Source organism: Conger conger, chromosome 1, assembly GCF_963514075.1.
Source record: "Conger conger chromosome 1, fConCon1.1, whole genome shotgun sequence".
In the NCBI taxonomy this organism is placed as follows: Eukaryota; Metazoa; Chordata; class Actinopteri; order Anguilliformes; family Congridae; genus Conger; species Conger conger.
The window spans coordinates 10,396,296-10,417,836 of record NC_083760.1 but is presented as its reverse complement, the minus strand read 5'-3'; the positions used below and the strand labels follow the sequence as shown (position 1 = coordinate 10,417,836).

Below are 21,541 nucleotides of genomic sequence, written 5' to 3'. Positions count from 1 at the left end.
CCAGAGAAAGAGCAAGAAAGAAAGAACAGAAGAAGGAAAGAACAAAAGGAAAGAAAGAAAGAAAAAATTATGATTTAAAACTTAACTCCCCCAAGTTATCTGTTTCTCAAGAGAATGCACCGTCACCAGTGCGCGTTGTGTAAGAGGTGATTTTTACTGGAGTATAATTGCCCCCCCGACTCTGTCGGACACGCCGGCCCAGATGGGAGAAAACCACAAAGGAGAAGTGTGCTCTGGAGGCGGGCCAGCCGGGAAGGAGCACACAGGCGCGATTCCAGGAAGGGCCGGAACGCCGGGAACGGTGGCTGAGATTCCCGTTTTCTCCAGTCCTTTTCTCCTTTTCTCCCGACGCTGCAAAACCAGCCTCGACTGATCTTAGCGAAAATCTCACCACCTGTGTCATTGTCACCATCTGCGTCCAGCTTATATGGACCCCCCCTTTATAATTACCCGCTCCTGTATATTCAAGCAAAAGGGAATGCAAGACGAGTATTCAAGAGAGGGAGAGAAAGATAATGTAGAGCATGGGTCACCAACCCTGTTCCTGGAGATCTACTCTCCTGTTTCACTCCAACCTCAGCAAAGCAGATAAAGATGCCATCGAGCTGATCAGTAGAATCGGGTGCGCAAAATTTGGGTTGCAATGAAAACCAACGGGACGGTAGATCATCCAGGAACAGGGTCCGTGCTGTAGAGTGACAGGGTAGGGTTGCCAGATGGTCCGATTTTCAAATTATTTGTAGTGGTCCGGTTTTGTGGTCCAGAGCTGACAATATAATGCTCAGTCTGAGAAATATATATATATTTTTTCCTGTTAGTCTGTATTGAATTTGTCAACCACCCCCTTGTCCACAAAAGGCTCTTACAGTGATTGTAACCACAATCACCCCCATTGGTCCTGACAGCTCCCCACCTCATTCTCACCTCATGCTTTCAGCTGTGCATGTTGTCTGGTTTAATTTGGGGCAAGACAGGCACGCACGCACGCACGCACGCACACACACACACACACGCACGCACACACACTCACATTCTCCGAATCGAACGTGACTGCTCCTTTAATCAGGAGCTTGGCGCAGTAAGTCAATTAAAGAGTCGCCATCGCACATTGTGGCGTCTGTGTGTCAGGGATGGGGGGCCCCCGGTGTGTGTGTCTATGTGTGAGTGTGTGTGTGTGTGTGTGTGCGTGTGTGTGTGTGTGAGGGGGGTGGGGGTGCGGGGGAGGTCACGTGTGTTTTGGTTCCACAGATCGGGAGACCAGCGGGGGGGGGGGTCCCAGACAACCTTAAATGAGTCAGTTTGTAAGATGTAAGATGTCACCTCTCCGTTAACTCGTGATTCACAGGTGTCAATCTGACACCAGCTCCAAGCTTCAGCTCGCTGAGCAACACATCACACTCGTCCCAGGTGATATCACACCGGACATAAACATTACGTCACATTATTTGTGTCTTAGTGGATTATTCAATACTGTGTATGTGTGTGTGTGTGTGTGTGCGCGGGGGGTTATCATGAAATGACAGTCCAATCCTACAGGCAGCGAGTCGATGGAAAGTACATACAGAACATGCTACCCTATGTGTAGTAGGGTGCTCATTGTCAGTGTCCTTTTCAACCCTAACCTATGAAGCCAGCCTAGTCTAAAAAAGACTTTGTTGGGGACGGGGACGGGGGGGGGGCAAAAGTCATCTGTGCAAGAACAAGGGGGCTTCTTGGTTCCCAAACAGGGCCGTTTCTGCCAGGGGACCCAGGAGGCAGAAGGCCAGGGAGGCCGAGTCCTGTCCTCTCCCTGCAGCGCTGCATTGGCCCATTGCTGCCATTCTCTCAGCCCGACCACAAATTCTCCAGGCAGGTGTGACTTCGTCACCGCTCTCACGGGACAGGAGCCCGGCCTCTGCCAGGGGCGTGGGAGGGAGGGGGGAGCGCCCGACGGCACGGGACGGGCCCACGCGGCCGGGGCGGGGGGGGAGGGGGGGGGACAGCGGGAGACCGGAGAGAAGACGCATGGGGGAAGAGCGTGCAAAAGCCCGATTTTTACACAGAGGACGAAAAGGACAACCCGGACGTACAAAACGTACCCCGAAGGACCGGAGCAAGGCAAGCAAAGGTACGCACTTTACCTGGTGACAGATGAGACACCCGTCTGATAATCTGTGGATGGGAATCAAATTACGGTTATTTCATATGTCTTCATTGTAGATATGAACATACCTAATGTAAAATTTGAGTTTGCATACTTGGGTAATACATTGCCACAGATACAAGATGGTTGTAATTATTGGCTCACTGGTCCCATCACAAGGGAGTTGCATTGATGTTACTGGTTCACACAGGGGTGGAAAATAGCATGTAGCATGAAGATTTGTCGCTGAGCCAAATTTCAAGTTTCTGTTTATTAATGTTTACGGTGTTCTTTACTGCAATATTAAACTTTGATATTAAACTGAATGCAATGTGGCACATTTTGGCATTGCAGTATACACTGTCTTGCACAATTACATTTTTCATGCAAGAACTTTAAGATGTTTACATCAGAACTCACTCATCATAACTCAACAGCTTTGCATCTGGATTCAGGCCTGGAGTCATGCGGAATATAAAATGCTGACCGGTAAATGCGGACTGAATGTTGCCGTTTTCTATAAAGCTTGAGATGCGTAAAACCCTAAATATTAACGCGCGCTTTTTTGCTTCAGGACGAGGCGTCCCATCTGTATCATAATAATGGAATCCAAGGAGGTTAGTGGTTTTGTGTCTGATTGAAAGTCGTTAAGAGGAGTAAAATAACGGATTGCAAGGAAACTGAATGGATCCCTTGCAAGTGACTGGTGATGGACGATGGCGTTAGGTTGTATAAAGCGCGAAGTAAAACACAACACTTAGTAAGGGCATATCTGCTGCTATTGGATTACTTGGCTACCCATAACTTGGCGATATAATTTATGGACCGCGCAAATAATGTTCGCCAAGAGCATGGCGGCGAACGAATTGCATTGCACACGACCCTGTTTTTTTGGGGGCGATTTCTTATGCTGAACACACGAACAGACAGTCACATCCAAGTTACCAACAATCGATATTAATCATCTCGTAGGTACACCTGGGATACGCACGGAAATAAAGGTCTGCATATGTTTCATGAATCCCACGTTGTTTTTCATAGGTTCATAAGTTTTGTGAATGAGGCTAGATGTTCTTTTTATATATATAAATGTCTGTACGACTTGTAGTCTTGACCGTTGTCCTGTGCGTCGCTTGTTCGCAGACCACGATGACCGCCGTCCTTGTCATCGCCATTGTGTCGGCTGTGCTGGGCTCTCTCCAGATTGGGTATCACACGGGAAACGTCAACGCTCCGGCCAAGGTAAGCGTTCGGTCAACGGCAAAACAGAAACGTATCTTCCTCACAATACTTGTGCGGTGAAAATTCCAAATTCACTTCAGTTGAACTTGAATTTGTGACTTGAAAACCGCGGCATATCTATATATATTTTTGAGGAAGTAAAAATAGACAAATAATATAAGTATACTGAGCTTCCAGTGAGCTCTAAGATCCTTACCAAAATCAGATTGAAACTGCAACCGTGATCCTTGTTTCAAGAACACATTGCTGTGATGTGGAATGTTGCAGAAATTAGTCTCTCCTCTTTTCTGTCCTTGAAGATAATTGAAGAGTTCTTCAATGTGACTTGGAGGTCACGGCACAACACGTCGATGCCGGACCACAGCCTCACCTTCCTGTGGTCCCTGTCCGTCAGTATTAAGGATTTTGGAGCTCTGATTGGCTCCTTGGGGGTCAAAGGCCTCGCTGACAACTTCGGGAGGTGAGAGGAAATAATCAAACCCGCTTCGTTGTTAAAGAGAGAATATCCTGTATCGCATTGTCATCTACTGCACTGGTCCAGGAGACACTGCCACATCTACTGGCCTTGACTGTAACTCAGCACTTAACTCATCCGTTAACCATTTAAGGTGTGCTGTTTAAGGTGTCACTAATACATTTTTGACTGTAATGTTTTTAACTGTACAGTCGAATGCTGATGTAACAATCACTGCTAATTGAAAACGATAGAGATCAAGAACTCTGACTTGGCAAAAACATTCCCAAAAAAATGGACCTACTCTTCAAAGGGTTGAAACAGTTGATTATATGGTTAGGTCTCAGGCCCAATATGAAGTGGGTCCACTCAAATCCCAAGGGGTTTTGGCTTCGGTTGAGAGTATAGCAGCCATTTTGATTGGTTGAAAAGGTATAAGGTGGAGAGTGTCAGATGACTGGGACTGAAAGGGTTAACTTAACATAGGCTGCCGATGTTAAGATGAAAACAGAGACGTTGACCTGAGGATATGACTCTGTCCCCTCCCTCTCCGCGTGCCCAGGCGAAACTCCATCCTGATCGTGAACGCCCTGTCCATGGTGGGCGCCAGCCTCATGTTCGTGTCCAAGGCCAGCGAGTCGTTCGAGGTGCTCATCGTGGGGCGCCTCCTGTTCGGCCTGTTCTGCGGCCTGGCCATGAGCCTGAACCCGCTCTACATCCAGGAGCTGTCCCCCACTGAGCTGCGGGGCGCCTTCGCCACGCTCAACCAGGTGTCCTTCGCCACCGGCATCCTCCTGGGCATGGCGAGTCCCCGGCGTACTCCCCGAAATATCCCTCCTCACTGCCAAAACCGGAACAGCAGGGGCGCACAGCTCCGGCGCTGGACGGGCCGGTCCGCGAGCTGGTTTACCGTCGTTTATTCGTCCGACGGCTCTAGAAATGATGCTGGTTCACTCCTGTACTTGAGTTCACACAGTACTGAATCTTTAGGATACACTTGTCTGCAGCTGTAGCTGGTGCGTGTACAAATGTCTGATCAGGACATTATTTAGCTCATTAAATAATTGAGAGCAGTAATTGGGCCCAAATCCTGAAGCTGATCGTCCCTTGCTGTGCACCCCTGAAAAACAGTCAGTCTCAACAAGTGTTTTAGTCTTATAATCTCATTTCTATTTTTGCTAAATAAGGCAAAGATATTGCCATTGAGGTGAGATGGTTTACTCATTTCAAGATTTACTGATACGGTAAGAATGTTTTACTTGTCAAGCAAACGGTAACTTAAAACAAGATAACATTTTCTTCTTGAGAGTGAAAAAATAGACTCATTACAAGACTAAAACCCTTGTTACAGTTATTTCACACAGCTTCTCCATGACCACACAAAATGGCCGCCGAGGGTAATCTCACGGGTCGGATGGTGTGCTGTGCTGCAGGTGGTGGGCCTGGACACGGTGCTCGGGACGGAGCAGTACTGGGCCCTGATGTTCTCGCTGTCCCTGATCCCGGCTCTGCTCCAGTACCTGATTCTGCCTTTCTGCCCGGAGAGCCCACGCTACCTCCTCATCACGCAGGGCAAAGAGGAACAGGCAGAGACAGGTGGGTTGGCAGACGACACTGTCAGAAAAAGGAGTTCGGCAGGGTGCCGTTTTTCTTTTCCATAAACTGCAATGTTCCCTCCCTGGGTCATATTTGTACCTTAGAATACTAAATAAATAATACATTATTTGTTATTTCACTGATGCTTTTATCCAAAGTGACTTACAGTTGATTAGACTAAGCAAGGGACAATCCCCCCTGGAGGAATGCTTGGTTAAGGGCCTTGGTACAAGACCCAACAGCTGTGCGGATCTTATTGCGGCTCCACCAGGGCTCGAACCACCAACCTTCCGGGTCGCAATCATGTACCTTAGCCTCTAGGCTGCAGGCTGCCCTAATCTAGAGAAGTAAAGGGTGCAATGTGGGTGTATTTATGAGGGTACAGCCCCAGTGACAAGCCATTTAGGTACAATTATTATTTTTTTGTGGGTTATTTTATTGTCTGTGAGTTACAGCACCTGGGGAGGGGTGGGGTCTTAATTCTCTTACTAATGATAAATCTGCCCCCTGGTTCTTTGAACGTTTGAAGGTCTGGAAACATTTGAATCCTAACTGTCTTGTCTTGGCGATGCACCCTGAATGAGGGATCTGCGTGTGACAATCGTCTTTGTGAAACCCCGCCACTGAAGGTGTGAAAACCAGGAGCTTTGAGCTTTTGACCTCTGACCCTTGAACTTTTCCTTCAGCCCTCCGAAGGCTGAGAGGAAATTCGGACAAAGTTCTCCACGAGCTGAAGGAAATGAAGGAGGAGGCTGCTCACGCCCAATCAGGAGTGACCGTCCGACAGTTCCTGATGAAGCGCAGCTACAGGCAGCCAATAATACTTGTCCTCATCATCAACCTGGGCAGCCAGCTGTCCGGATTCAACGCTGTGAGTCTTCAAATCCCCAAAACGAAGGAGAGCTTTCCCAAAGGGAAAGGTCACGGCACATAAGGACCCATCACTCCAGTATCTTTATGTGCCGTAAAAAATCTGACACTTTCTCCATTTTTTGTCGGATTTTAAAACCATTAATGTTTTATGGTTTATCAAACTTTATAATAATGAGGTTGAACCATTCATTTTTTAATGATTTTACTTTATCAATGAGGTTGAATAATACTCCTTAAAATGTTTAAAAACGGAAAAAAATGTATCAAATGACTAGACAAAAAAGTTTTGAGACCAATTCCTCTTTTAGTTCAAACTAATTTGGTGAACTACCTGACAGGGAAAAACATTCTTGTATCTCCTTATTCTATCAGTAGGAATACAGGACTTCTTGAATATGTATGCACATACTTGTAAAAGCTCAGGATTCCGCGTAGTTGAATTTGAAGTTTATGGAGGATGACTACTCGGTCAGTAGGTCAGGGTTGTGCGCCTGGTTGTGAAGACGGTGTGGAAGAACACAGCTCTTTGAACACCGATTTCTGAATGTTTGGGATTCTTTTCCTTTTCCAGATAATAAATTATTCCACCAAGATGTTCTCCAAGGCAGGATTCCAGGAGGCCAAGTATCTGACGCTGGGGGTGGGGGCTGTCAATGTGACGTTTACTGTGGTCGCGGTGAGTCTTGCTGTGACATCTGCACTGCGCTTTGGAGTCGACTAACTAATGTTTCTGCCAGAACACCTAAGCAGCACTGTGTGAAAATGCTCGGGGGTTCAGGACGTAAGAGCAGTCGGGAGGGTTGCCGGTTTGATTCCTCGCCCCGGGTGTGTGGAAGTGTCCCTGAGCAAGGCCCCTAACCCCCACCTTGCACAGCCTATCGCCGTTGGTGTGCGAGTGTGTGGGTGGATGGGTGAATTTATTTATTTTATTTAGCAGGGACAGTGCACATTAATCAACATTTCTTTCAGTTTCCCCATCAATGTAAATGTGCCTGAGTTAGCTAATGAGCTCATTTTTCATCTGTAGTCCCTAACCCGCATGTCTTTTGGAATGAAAGGCATTCACTGTAAAGCACTTTGGCTGAAAGCACTATATAAATTCAGTCCATTTACCATTAAATGTATACTGCACTGTAACAAATGTACCGGTGGCCATCATCTTTATAGTTTTATGCATATTTTCAGTTGGAGGTAATGAGGCAACTAACTAACAGTCTTTTCGTTTTTTGAAAAGTTCTTCCTGGTGGAGAGGGCGGGGCGTAGGAGGCTGCTTCTGACCGGCTTCCTGTCGTTAGCGCTGTGCAACCTGCTCATGACCATCACCGACTCCGTCCTGGTGAGAACACAGGGGAATCTCCCCCTCTGTGGGGCTGTCAAACTATGCTTTCAACCTCTGTCTGTCTGTCTGTGCTCCCAGTTCAGGATATTCAGTTCAGTTTAAAAATGATTTGACGATCCCAGGGATGTCCGTCACAATGCAACATGAGAAAGGGTTACTCTCTCTGTTTTGGACCCTCCTGGTCTCTGTTAACCTTTTTCAATAAATGAATGTAAAACGGGACAATAGAAGTAACATATCACACAATACACCTAAAAGACAAAACAAATAACTGACGATCATTCTCCCTCTTCTGTTTTATACCTCAAGTCATTCTCCTTCATACTGTAGTTCTGTTATTATTTGTTTTGGTGCAGGAATGAGGTGAAGACATTTTGCACGGTGTTTTCTTACTGCCCCATCCTCCTCCTCCAGCACATAGTCCCAGACCTGCGCAGCCTGCAGGTTCTGGTGGTGTTCTTCCTGATCTCGGCCTATGAGGTGGGGCCCGGCCCGATCTCCTGGTTCATCGGCGCCGAGCTGTTCGACCAGCAGTCCCGGCCCATCGCCATGGCCTTCACCAGCATGCTCAACTGGGGCGGGAAGTTCCTGCTGGCCCTGCTCTTCCCCCCGCTGCTGGTACGTCTGTCAGTATGTCTGTGTATGTCTCTCTGTGTCTCTCTGTGTGTCTGTCTGTCTGTCTGTGTATGTCTGTTTCTGCTCTTCCCCCCGCTGCTGGTACATCTGTCTGTCTGTCTGTCAGTATGTCTGTGTATGTCTCTCTGTGTCTGTCTGTCTGTCTGTCTGTCTGTGTATGTCTCTGTGTTTCTGTGTGTGTGTGTGTGTGTGTGTGTGTGTATGTGTGTCTGTCTCTTCCCTCTGCTGCTGGTACGTCTGTCTGTCTGTCCGTCTGTCTGTGTATGTGTGTGTGTGTGTGTGTCTGTCTGTTTATGTCTGTCTGTGTGTGTGTGTGTGTCTGTTTATCTCTGTCTGTGTGTGTGTGTCTGTCTGTCTGCCTGTCTCTCTGCCAGCCTGCCTGCCTGTCTGTCTGTCTGGGGTCATAAGAGTCTGGCGGTTTACCTCTAATAGTCTCCTAAGTCCTTCACCTACAGTGTGTGTAGACAGAAGACCCTTCTGTGTGTGTTTGTGCAGAAAGTGTGCGGTGCCTACGTCTACCTCCTCTTCACCGTAATGGCCGTCCTGGCCTTCAGCTACACGCTGTTGCGCCTCCCGGAGACCAGGGGGCGCACTTTCGACGACATCGCGGCCGAGTTCCGGGGGGCCGAGGGCATTCCCCTCCACAACAAGACCAGTTTTAACACTTTTCCTTGACCGTGTACGTAACGGTGCGTCTCCACCTCCACCTCAGCGCAGTCCAGAGCTTCCAAACTGCATCTTTCAACAGTATGTCTGCTGAGATTCACCTTTGCCCTGGATGTATTTGACTTTCCGACTTTAGCTGGACAATATGTGCGTTTCCTGTTCAATACATTAACTATATTGTATTTATCAGTGGGAAGTTAATCACCAATGTGTACAACACAGCGTTTTGTACCAAAGGTATTGCTGCTGCTCTTGTCCTTCCTTGATCGGAAATAACAGACCTGTCTCCTTGCTCTTGGTTAAGGAAGGAGAATTTAAAAAAAAGAAAACAGGCCACACTTTATCATCTATCCACAGACTGCAGATCCCAGCGTCTCCTGAAACACCACAGTCTCACCTGGACTCAAGCCACCCAAACGCTGGAGTGTACAGACAGGGGAGACAGGAGCGCCTTCCCAAAATATTATTGGCCTGTGAAATCTGACATACCTCTGGACTGTGTACTTTTATGAGACACTGCAAATAGGGAAAACTGCCGAGCAAATAAATAATATTATCATATCCATAGTGTGCGGATGACAAGAACATAGAAACGGGATCAGCACCTGGCGTGGACTCACTTCTCAGCAGTGGACAAGACGGGATGGATGGCTTGTCTCTGCACTCAGATTCAATGTAACAGTAAACCCGTCCAAAGTGACATTCCTCTATTCTGCCACTAGAGGGCAGGGTTCATTTTGTCACTGAGAAAGACAAACTCAGTACTGTACCAAACAGAGGTGGAGATGAGTTGTCTTTATCCATTGTTTTGGTGTCTTTGATCCTTTGCTCACTGTGATAGTAACAGTATGATTAATATTTATATAACATGACCGGTTGCTTTTTGTGCATTTTTTAATTTTATTTCTTGTACTTTATTTTTGTGCTGTGTAAATTGCAGATTGTAATAAAAATGTCCAAGATGCAAAGACAAATATTCCTCTTTGTGGTCTGTTCAAAAATGAACTCATAATATGCACATTTGCCTTTTTACAAGAATGATTAAGGGGTCAGTGTGTGTAGCATGGAATTGCAATCCAGTGCTATGGATACAGCACTATAAACAAACAATGACCTGGACAGGTTAGGTAGATCATTTTTATGCGTTCGTGTAATGTGGTTCTGCAGTGTGACTACTTTAAGATAACAAGAACAATTACACGCGTGGTCATGGGAAAAGAAACACGGTAAGTTGAGATGTGTCTGGGACTGGCGTGTTGGCATCCTTGCTGAAACGGGTGTTTCCTGTTTTGAGACGCACTGCAGGGTAGGGATGTGTATCGTTAGGATTTTATTGATACCGATACCAATACCGATACTCCTTATCGGTGCCGGTATTTATCGATACTCTTATCGATACCACGGCGTGTAATTTAGTGTATAAAATAAAGACGTTACAAGATGGTAAAAGATTCAATCGTTTTTTATTACCACAAGGGGGGTAACACCAGCAACAGAATTAAACTTACAGCACCTGCCTTTTAAGCCCTTAGCAAGTCAACATGTGCAGTGCGAGGTATGTCAAAAAAACGAGCAGGCAGCTCCATACAGCCTTAAAGGTAACTGTCAATGTGATAATGCTTCAACAGAACAGAAGTTTAACTTACAATTACAAATGCTTCTCAGAATAGATGAAAAATGAAAAACCTAGGGAAATGACCAAAGCCCTTGCCTACATGTTCAACCCAACAGACACATACATGTAAACAGAACAGTGTAGGGGAGACGCTTCTCCTGACGCATTTAGCCCTAACAGTTTTTGTTATGGAAAAGCAACATATTTACTTTCTCTGGCAGCAGCCGAGCGCGCGCTGGACAGTGACGTCACGCTATACACTCGGATAAAATGGCGCTGCGCATTAAAAAAGGGTATTTTTAATCCAGCTTTACTGGCAGTCTTAAACTTTTAAGGATGTATATATTGGGAATCAATCTTGTAAATTATGCCAACTTAATCTAGTATTTCACTTCCCCTTTTAATGATTCATACACTCGCCGTGACTTGATGAAGAAGCACTGTCGGAGTCTGCCTGCACGGAGGAGGACACGGTGTTGTTAGCGTCTGCCGGGTTGCTAACTTTAGATAAGTTGTTTAACACGCCGCACTCCTTCAGCTTTATGCTATGGGTAGACTGCAAGTGTTTCATGATGTTGCTGGTGTTACCCCCCTTTGACGCAACTACTTTCTTGCATATATTGCATTGAGCCGAGGATTCATTGAGTTTGATGAAGTAAGCCCATACCTTGGAGCGCTTAACTCTTACGGCCAACATATTGACTACTGGAGAAAACAACGGGGCGCTGCGTCATAACCTGTCGACGGCGGCAGTGTCATAATTACGCGACGGTTAGGTAGACTCTTGAAAAATACCGAAAACAGTATCGTTTGTCCAGAATCTTTAGCGGTACTCTGGTACTGACCAATTAGGAACCGGTACCAAAAAATACCGGCTCTCGGTACACATCCCTACTGCAGGGGCACTGTGGTGGGGCAGTGGGTAGTACTGTTGCCTCACATGAAGGGCTGCCTGTAGTGTAGTGTAGTGGTTTAGGTAAATGACTGGGAGGCATTTACGTACGTGCGTGCGTGTGAATGGGTTAATGAGAAGCATCAATTGTACAATGCTTTGGATAAAGGCGCTATATAAATGCAGACGTGTACCATTTAGCATTCATATGGATTGGTGTATTGCCGCTTCTTGGGTGCAGTCCTGGTGTATTCCTGCTGGATCGGGGGGCACAGGAGACCCGGCGTCCGTCTGCCCCCCCCCCCCCCCACACAGAGAGGAGCAGCAGCAGGGCAGTGATGCACTGGGGCCGGCAGAGAAACGGCAGGGACTGCACATGGGCGGGGTCTTTTTCCATCGCCACACAGTTTTATTTATTTTTTCTATTGTGCTTCTCAACTCAAAAATGAGGCCTGTTACATACTGCTTTTATTCAGCCTATAATTGAATTGTATGCTTTCAGAAATGTTGAGTTCTGTGTGCAGTCCACTTTTGACATCGCTAATGAATACTGTGCACTGTCCATTGTATTTTTCCAATAGGAACCCTATAATTCCATAGAAGAACCCTATATACATAGTTAAAGGGTTTTTTGTTGGGCAAAATGATTCTTTGTCTGGCAGCTTTCACACTTTACACCTATGATAAAGGGTCCCATAAAGAACTAAAAAAGGGCTCCTTTATCTCATCAGGCCAAAGAACCCTTTCAGAACCCTTTTTTTCTAAGAGTGCGGTGAGACCCTGAATAGCACGGTTCAGGGAGTTAGTCTGTGTGATGCTTCACTGCCGTAAATCAAGATGCTCTTGTAGGCTGTCTCTAGCCACAGTACAGTTCTCATAATTAATGCATAACCTCGCTTGACAATTGATGTAAAGCATAAAGATCGCACATGGTAATATCAGAAGGGCACAAAATGTTTCCATGTAACCTGGTCTGTCACCAGAAATACATCTTATTTTAATATATATTTCTACTATGATTTACATACACTTGTAAATCTAAAGAATTACTTAAATATTTGTGATTAAAAAGGAGAACACAACAAATGATGCACAACTGAGTGACATCAGCCTGGACTAAGCAGGCACAATCCCCAGAACGCCAGCCCTTTCACTGAGTGCTGTAGTTTCACTGAATTCTGCTAGAGGGCACTCCTGAGCCATTGCCCAATAGGTTTGATTTCACAACAAGTGTTAAAGGTACAAGAGGTCATTTCCAAGAGAGGAATAGATTTGGATTCAAGGGTCAGATTTGAAGCTCCCTAGTCTATGCTCTGTGTTGGGGCCAATTGGGCAAATCTGCTAAGCACATTACTCTGGAGGTGGCATGATGGTGCAGTGGGTAGCACAACCTGTTCAGGATAATGAATGAATGAACATTACTCTGGACCTTTTTGGCTTTCGTTCTTCTTAAAGGTACAATAGGTAATTTTTACCTTTCTAACAGTCAAGAGAGGAATTGCAGCAATAAACATGCTCAAACCACAACACTGTTTTTCATACCCCTTCTCTGTGAATGTGCTGATGTTGAAACGTCATTGGCTGTGGCAATTAGAACCAATTTTCAAGCAATGAGCTTGAATTATTGTCCAGTTATACAATGTTTTGGAGTGCTGTCAACTGTATATTTTGAAACCCGAATTTAAGGACTATAAACACAGGCAGAAGGTGAGTCAACATGTCAGTGAGCCTTTTTCACTAATAGGAAGGGATTTACAATGGTCTTGTAACAATGTTTTAACGCAAAAATCTTACCTATTGTACCTTTAAGGACTGAAATTAATACTTTTTTTTTTTTTAATACTAATTTTTTGCATTGTCTGTTCCATTTTCTCACCAGATTTTGTCCCTTAAAAACCATCATTTAATAGCTGAGGTGGAGGACTGTGGAGGTGGATCCACAGTCTTGCCCCACTTCCTGTGTACAGGCGCAGATATTTTCAGAGCCTGACAGCTCAGGTTTTTCACGTCTTTGCTGATGATGATTCACACACTGAGGCCGAGGATCATGGGTCCTGTAGTTCTCCTGTTCCTCCTGCCACTCGGTAATATTTACACATTATCTGTAGCATTCTCTCTGAAAGGAATTTTCTATCATAAATATTTAAGTAATTCAATTCGATTTGCAAATGTGTCTAAATCATACGAAGTATATATTGAAATGAGATGTATCTCTGGTAACAGACCAGGTGTAAATATTGCTTAAGTCAAAAAAAATAAAAATCTTACAGGGAATTCTGTGCTCTTCTGATATTACACGTGCGATCTTTATGCTTTGAAGCAATTGTGAAATCTCTGTTCTTCAGGATATGCAGTTGACCAGCCACCAGCTGTCATTTGTGAAGAGGGATCCAACGTGACTCTGAAATGCGCCCAGATAAATACCTCCTCCAACAGCATGTACTGGTTCCTGCAGAGCCCCAGTGGGGCCCTTGACCTGGTCACGCATTACTATGTGAAAAGTGGAAAGGTAGAGGACAGGTTTCTGGGGCGGTTTTCAGCGGAGCGCACGGGGGCCGTTCTGAGCCTGACTCTCTCGAAGGCACAGACGGGTGACAGTGGGGTGTATTTCTGCGCCAAACTGCACACAGTGCTGCCCCTCAGTCTGCAGCCCGGGCAAAAACTAGTTCAACCAGTGCACCTGCTTCTGCTCTCTCTGGTTTTCTCACCCTCACGTCTTGTACCTTTACCACAAAAAGGATAAAGCCATGTCCCTTTTTCCCATAGTGCACCTGTTTCTCCAGGTTTACTTCGCAGTTTATTTAACTGGCACTTTACCAATGGTTGAATGGTCAATTCTCTTAGTGTTCACTGACTTCACTGTTGGGAAAAACCTTTACGTTATATAAAATATAAGAGACCAACTAATCCTGGGAAATGATATTCCTGTGACATCTGATGTTCTGTTACAATAATGCCTTGACGTGATGTTGTTTTACAGTGTGTCAAAAGTCAGTCAAAAAAGAGACTGCTGTGGTGTTTTCTCTGTGAAGTGCCTGTCCAATCAGGATTCAGAGTCAGATTGATATTTGATATCTAAGGGTCAACAATACATGACTGCTGTCTTAACTGTATGCAATGCAGTGTGCTGATCTTATAGCGCTCTGCTTATATCAGAAACAGCTAGGCAATACTGAAAAAGACGCCCATGGATTTGACCAAGTAAAGCAGTTTGTTTTTAAGGAGAGCCGAGTGATTTATGTGTGTGTGTGTGTGTGTGTGTATGTGGTGTGTGTGTGTGTGTTCATGGTGTGTGTGTGTGTGTGTGTGTGTGTGAAAAAGTGAGAAAGAGTGCTCTGACTGTCAGCTGGGATGTATATGATTAGCTACAAGAACAAATGTTTAAAGTTTAGGACCCTCTCAAAAATTATCCTTTAACTGATTTAGAGCACATAACATTGTGACAGCAAGCATTGTGTTCTCACTTCCTTTTCACCTCTCCTCAGGTCAACTAACTGTGCTGTTCTTCTTCTTCTCTCTCTCGAGAATCAACATGAGCAGATCTCTCATCAGACTCACTGTCACACTGCTATAGGCTGCAGGTAAGCACGGCTGACCCAAACAACAACAATAATACAAATACCAATAATACTATTAATGTACATTAATGGCATTTGGCAGACGCTCTTATCCAGAGCGACGTACAGTTGATTGGACTAAGCAGGAGACAATCCAGAGTTAAGGGCCTTGTTAAGGGCCCAACGGCTGTACATATCTTATTGTGGCTACACTGGGGATCGAACCACCAACCTAGCGAGTCTCAGTCATGTACCTTAACCACTACGATACAGGCACCCTGTATTACTGTATTTTACTGTGTTTTACTGTATTCATTTACAGTAAAAACCAGTGGTCACATTTTTTCATAAGAATAATAATAATAATAATAATTTATAGCCTCAGGGATAACTAACTTCTTTACCCCCATATGCCTTTGCATGGAAGTCAGGCAGTCTCTCCCCCCGCTTTGGAAGACACCGGAGGAGTCGACAGAGATGCAGTGCGAACACACGGACAGCTATGAGCGGATGTCCTGGTACCGTCAGCTCCCAGGACAGGGCAACGCCCGTCAACACCCCCGACTTTGCGGATTTCAGCCGGGAGAAGTACGGTGCGTCTAAGTCTGTCGCTCAGGAGGGAAATTTCACAGTCAGGAAGCTGGCGCCAGAGGGTGGCGGCTCGTATTTTTGCACCGCTGCCAGTCACCGTGACTTGACGTCGTGTCGGAGCTGTACGGAAACTCCGCCGAGCGCTGTGCACACACAGCGGACAAGGTCTTGACCTAGAGGGAGCACTGTTTGCACTGTTTGAGATTTACACAAGAGCCCCGTGAGTTATGCTGGAGGTATAACTGACGCCGGTTTACATTTGTGTTGTAGAAACAAGGCAGCACACCTGGGTCAAATGCATAATTGTTTTGGGATTTACATACTTTTCTTATGCGTTACTGACCTTGTCTAGTGCATTGGAACCTATGAAATAGTGCAAAGGACTTCTGCCTTCTGGTCCTCTTGATTGGCTCAATTGTACCAGGCAAGATCAATCGAGCACATAAAAGTATTCATTCATTCATTATCCCGTTTATCCTGAACAGGGTCGCAGGGGGGCTGGAGCCTATCCCAGCATACATTGGGCGAAAGGCAGGAATACACCCTGGACAGGTCGCCAGTCCATCGCAGGGCACACACACCATTCACTCACACACTCATACCTACGGGCAATTTAGACTCTCCAATCAGTCTAACCTGCATGTCTTTGGACTGTGGGTGAGTACCCGGAGGAAACCCACGCAAACACAGGGAGAACATGCAAACTCTGCACAGAGAGGCCCCGGCTGACCAGGATTCGAACCCAGGACCTCCTTGCTGTGAGGTGGCCGTGCTAACCACTGCACCATCCGTGCCGCCTACATAAAAGTATTTGAATCCAAAACAATTATGTACAGTAATTGACCCAGGCCTGAAACACAGATAGCACTCTCTATTTAAATCCAAGCACAGAGGTTTCTTCAGTGTGCTGCTGTTAAACCTGTGGAAAAATACTAAACAGATACCAACCAAAATAAGCCACTTAAAATGGATAAACCGTATAATGCGACATAAAATGACCGCCTAAAAGAAATATTTAGTTTTGAGTTACAAATACCAGGCCAGGTTTTGTTCAGCCAGAAAGTTACACATCAATCAATCCTGTCTTGTTTTTTTTATTTAGCTCTGTTTGATGAAGATATGATACGACCTTGTTTTGAAAAGTTGAATATACTATACAGAGAGACAGATAGATTCGTTCTGCAAGATAACTGCTTCTAATCCACATACATTTATCTGTTACAGCCCCTGCAGCTGTGCCAAACCGCAGCTAGCAAATACCGAGATAAAATAACAGTTGCAAGAGACTCCTGGCCCTTTTACTTGCAGTGATGTCACATCCTGTCTCTTTTCTCTTCAATGAAGTGGTGTTGTTGCATGTTCTCTCCCTCGTGCTAAAACTGTCCAACTTATGTCCACCTTCCTATGGCTCTTGTAAACAGATGGAACACCTTAATGTAAGACGATTGAAGGATAGGAGTTTTAAATCCTATATGCAGTTTATCTCTATCAATCAGAGAACATGTTCATTCAGTGTATTCAGCTATGACCGCATGGATTGGAACCATACTTAAAATATTTAAAATACTTTTTTACGTATATACTTTATTACACCCAGTAAGGAATTAAATTAAAAACTTCTACTGTACACAAAACAAAAAAAGTAATTCTAGTGCCAGCAGGGGGAGACGGAATGAAACAAATAAACTGTCATGAAAAAAAGAAAAACTGTTATCTTGTTGTGACGTCAAATCTTCCGCCGCTTTTTTCCTCCGAAGAGCCTCGTCTAAATTGGTTGTATTGGTTTTGTGCTGCTTTCCTATGTTACACACTGGCATATTAAGATTATATAAAACATTGGCTTATTCCAGCTTAGTTTCTGTAATTTACCTCAGTTTATTTGCACAAAGGAAGGGTTTTTATTGCAGCAGAGTGCCAGTGTTATTTGACACAGAAAATAACCCGAGGTGGCTTGGTTCACGTCAGCATGAACGGACTCCCCATCGCCCGCATTCTCGCTCTACTCTGGCTCACAGGTTAGCGACCTCCGGGTCGTGCGATGACAGTGAACACGTGAATGAGTTTTAGTCGCAAAGCCCCATTTTAACGTCTCCCCTCTTTCTCTCCGCAGATCCTTCTCTGTGTGGCGAAGTTCGCCAAAGCCCCCCCTGCCTGGCACGGCTCGCCGGAGAATCCGCCGAGTTCGCGTGTTCGCACCGCGTGGAGGGTGCCGATCGCATTCTCTGGTATCTGCAGTCGGGAAACGGGGTCTTCACGTACCTAGGATACCTGAATATGAATTTTGCCTACCCAGAGGATGAACTTAAAAGCAAAATCACTCTCAAAGGCGACGGGCGCAATAACGCTACGCTAACCATTCAGAACGTCTCTGCCACAGACGCCGCAACGTATTTCTGTGCTGCTGGTAGCACAGTGCCGCAGGGCCGCTCTATCCACCACAAAAACCTAGCAGAGCGCCAGGCTCAGCAGTCTGGGTACACCTACACACAGCAGCAAACCACAGACAACTGATACTTTCAGCAATGCATGTGCAATCATTCTGCGTAACAATATGTACATTGTGGATACTATATATATATATATATAGTATAAGTTCCTTCAATGTTTGGGTGTTCTTCAGATGCACAGGCTGAGGTTATTCTTCCTCGGGGGGGCATAAAGAGAGAGAGAGGGGGAGAGGGAGAGAGAGTGGGTGAGAGGGGGGAGAGAGATAAAGAGAGAGGGAGAGAGTATGTGTGTATGAGAGAGAGAGAGACAGGGAGAGAGATAAAGAGAGAGGGTGAGAGTATGTGTGTATGAGAGAGAGAGAGACAGAGAGAGAGAGAGAGATAGAGAGAGACAGCGAGAGACAGATCAGATCTGGTCAGGTTTGTATGGTGTGATGATCTGGATGACATCACGATGACTAGGGCTCCCATCGTCTTCATCACCGTGTGGGTCTGGCTCACGGGTATCATGCAGGTGTTCACCGCTCAGCCAGGCCGCGTTCAACAGTTCCCCCCATCGCTCCTCCTAAGGTCTGGGGAACCAGCGACGCTCAACTGCTCACACAGTGTCCCCAGCTACAACACAATTCTCTGGTACCGCCAACCAGGGGCGGGTGGGGTTCTGGAGCTCCTCGGATATCTTTACCACAACAACCAGAACCTGGAGCCTCTGATGGAGAAGACGCTCAAACTCGAAGGAGATGGAAAAAAGTCGGGAACCATGACGATCTCCGGCAACGGGTTGGCCGTCGGTGACGCGGTGTACTTCTGTGCAGCCAGTGACACACAGCGCGGCGTCTTCTCTCTCCCCCCCAACATAAACCCTCTGACATGCAGAAAGCAGCCAGCAGGGTGCAGTAAAAGATTAAGTTAACATAACACAACATGAGGTAATGGCGAGAACGGGCCATTCAGCCCGGCAATACTCGCCTTTTTTACATTACATTACATTAATGGCATTTGGCAGACGCTCTTATCCAGAGCGACGTACAACAAAGTGCATACCCATAACCAGGGATAAGTGCGCTGAAAGACCCTAGAGGGAAGTGCAATTTCACTGCTACTTGTACAACAAGTTTTCCTACCCCTAAGTGTACCTACTGCCTAGTTTGCCTAAAAGCTAAATAGTTATCTTGACACCGGATCAAGCCTGGTCTTGAAAACCACCCCAGTGTTTCTGCCTCCACTACATGTTGATGATGACTTTGTGACATCACTTCTTCCGCTCCCCACCCCATAGACTGCCCTTTGAGCACACTGCTGCATTATTACTGTTCTCACTAGCACTGAGTCAACATGATGAGACATCTCCTCCTATTCGCTGTCTCATTGCTCTCAGTGAGAGGTAAGATGCCATCTCTGGCCAATTTCAGAGACCCGGAAGCCATCTCTACAAGCATTAACAATTAATTTGATGGCAGACCACTACTTTCTTTACGATCACTCACCCAAGAGCGAAGTTACACTGAAAATTTTTCTTTTCTCCAGGTGTGCAGAGTGACGTCATTATGACCCCCAGAATTCTTTGGGCTCTGAGAGGGGATCCTGCACAGATGAACTGCAGCCACAACCTGGGAACAGCTTACACTAATATGTACTGGTACAAACAGAACCCACATGAGGGGATTCAGCTCATAGTGCTTACAAATCCCTATAGCAACCCTGAGTTTGGGAGTTTTAGCAAAGACCGATATCTGGCTGAGAAAACTGAGACTGAAAGAGGCTCTCTCACGGTGAAGAAGCTGGAGGCAGAAGACGGCGGCACGTATTTCTGTGCAGCCGGTGAACACGGCCCTGCAGACTCATTGCCTGGGTGAACATAAACCTCCCCGTGCCAGTCTGGCTGTGACAGGGGAGGAGCAGACCTGAAGCGAAGCCAAAAACACAAACAATAGCGAGGCTCTCCTGCAGGGGGATCTAAAGCTTCATAGAATGCTTCTTCACAGAGCATCCAAAGGCAGTGATGTAGTGCTCTAATTCTCACTCTGCCTCTGATGCATCATGATGATCAGAGCTGTCCTCACATTCAGTGTCTCTCTGATCTGTCTGAAGGGTGAGGTTTAACCCTTTGAGAAATAGGTGTTCCGGAATTCATTTTATTATTTTTGATTCTATGTCAGTGTTCTTGAACTCCATTGCTTTCTATTAACAGTCGTGGCTCTTAAATGAGCATGAAAATGTTCAGCTAAGAACATTCTAAGCACATGCTTGCAATCTCACGCCGTTAAAGAGTGACCGCTACATTGAGAGGAAACTGCTTTTGTCTCGGCGCTATCGTGTGCACGGCGATACAGACACAGCGACTCGCGAGCCGATCAGTGTGTGTGTGCTTCTTTCTTCTTGCCTCCCGTTCTTTGCCGTTCAGGCGGCTCCGTCTCAAAAGCGCCGCTTGTTCAGCTGCTCCCCGTCAGGCTTCTCGAAAGCCCCCCGGGGCGGTCGTGCACTTTGAGCTGCGGCTGCGCTGACCCCGGCTACGTCCGCATGCTCTGGTACCGGCAGCCCCGACGGGGAGCGGACGCCGAAGCTCATCGCCGTCCTTTACCGGGAGACTGCGTCGGCCCCAGGTTCCAGATAACGGGAGGTAGCCACAAAAAACGGGAACCTTTGGCGATATCCAACCTGACCCATGGCGACAAGGCTCAGGCAGCAAGAGCAGTCGTCTGGCAGTCGGAGGGTTGCCGGTTCGATCCCCCGCCCGGGCTGTGTCGAAGTGTCCCTGAGCAAGACACCTAACCCCCAAATGCTCCTGACAAGCTGGTCGGCGCCTTGCATGGCAGCCAATCGCCGTCTGTGTCTGTGTGTGTGTATGAATGGGTGAATGAGAAGCATCAATTGTACAACGCTTTGGATAAAGGCGCAATATAAATGCCAACCTATGGAGGACGCTGAGGTTTATCTCTGTGCCGTGGGCCTCGCACGTTGCTGCCGACGGCCCTCTGTTCTCTGCAGAAACCTCTTCCTGAGCCTCGGGCGCCGCTACAGTTCACATTACGTCCGCACAGCTCTGAGTGTGCTCTTCCTCTGCTGTCACTGAGTCACGTAGCAGAATAAGAAGCACATTTTGCCACAATGCACACTCTAAATATACTGGAAGGACATCGTCAAACATGTCCGTGTTTTCAATCTCATGAATACAGCCATTACGCTCACAATAAGTTAATTACCACACACATTTTTATATTTAATCACGGCTTTTAATGCATGAATACACCGTACCTTCTGTATTTTTCACAAACAGATGAATGCTCCAGTGTTCAAGTACTTCAGGAAATCCAACAGTATTTTACTGTATGTAGTCATATGCCAATTGTTTAAATTTACTTAGAAAATTTCAATGGCATATGCAGTGTCATACTTAAAAAAAAAAATACCGGATTTAAAAGTCTGATAATGGGATCACTGTGGGATCAAAGTATGTCTAATGGTATACATGTTATAGAGAAACTCTGTTTTTGGTGGGTCATTTATTCCT

General features: G+C 46.1%; 1 protein-coding gene and 1 gene segment (V, D, J or C); both read left to right on the top strand.

Moving 5' to 3' along the window:
• Positions 1 to 1,130: 1,130 nt before the first annotated feature.
• Positions 1,131 to 8,937, top strand: LOC133140959 (solute carrier family 2, facilitated glucose transporter member 1). The gene is made up of 12 exons (XM_061261289.1): positions 1,131 to 1,144; positions 1,346 to 1,407; positions 1,849 to 2,097; positions 3,231 to 3,364; positions 3,664 to 3,824; positions 4,381 to 4,621; positions 5,252 to 5,414; positions 6,101 to 6,285; positions 6,859 to 6,963; positions 7,522 to 7,623; positions 8,041 to 8,244; positions 8,758 to 8,937. The coding sequence occupies exons 1-12, from the start codon at positions 1,131 to 1,133 to the stop codon at positions 8,935 to 8,937; spliced, it is 1,800 nt and encodes a 599-aa protein (XP_061117273.1).
• Positions 8,938 to 18,416: 9,479 nt separating this feature from the next.
• Positions 18,417 to 18,943, top strand: LOC133140669 (T cell receptor alpha variable 5-like). The segment is given in 1 exon segment: positions 18,417 to 18,943. A coding segment is annotated over 1 exon segment (459 nt).
• The last annotated feature ends 2,598 nt before the right edge of the window (positions 18,944 to 21,541 follow it).

Bases quoted from the DNA above. Each gene is read 5' to 3' on its own strand.
- LOC133140959 (XM_061261289.1), top strand. The intron at 4,622-5,251 runs GCGAGTCCCCGG...GCTGTGCTGCAG, and splicing joins CCGGCATCCTCCTGGGCATG to GTGGTGGGCCTGGACACGGT. The intron at 8,245-8,757 runs GTACGTCTGTCA...GTGTTTGTGCAG, and splicing joins TGCTCTTCCCCCCGCTGCTG to AAAGTGTGCGGTGCCTACGT.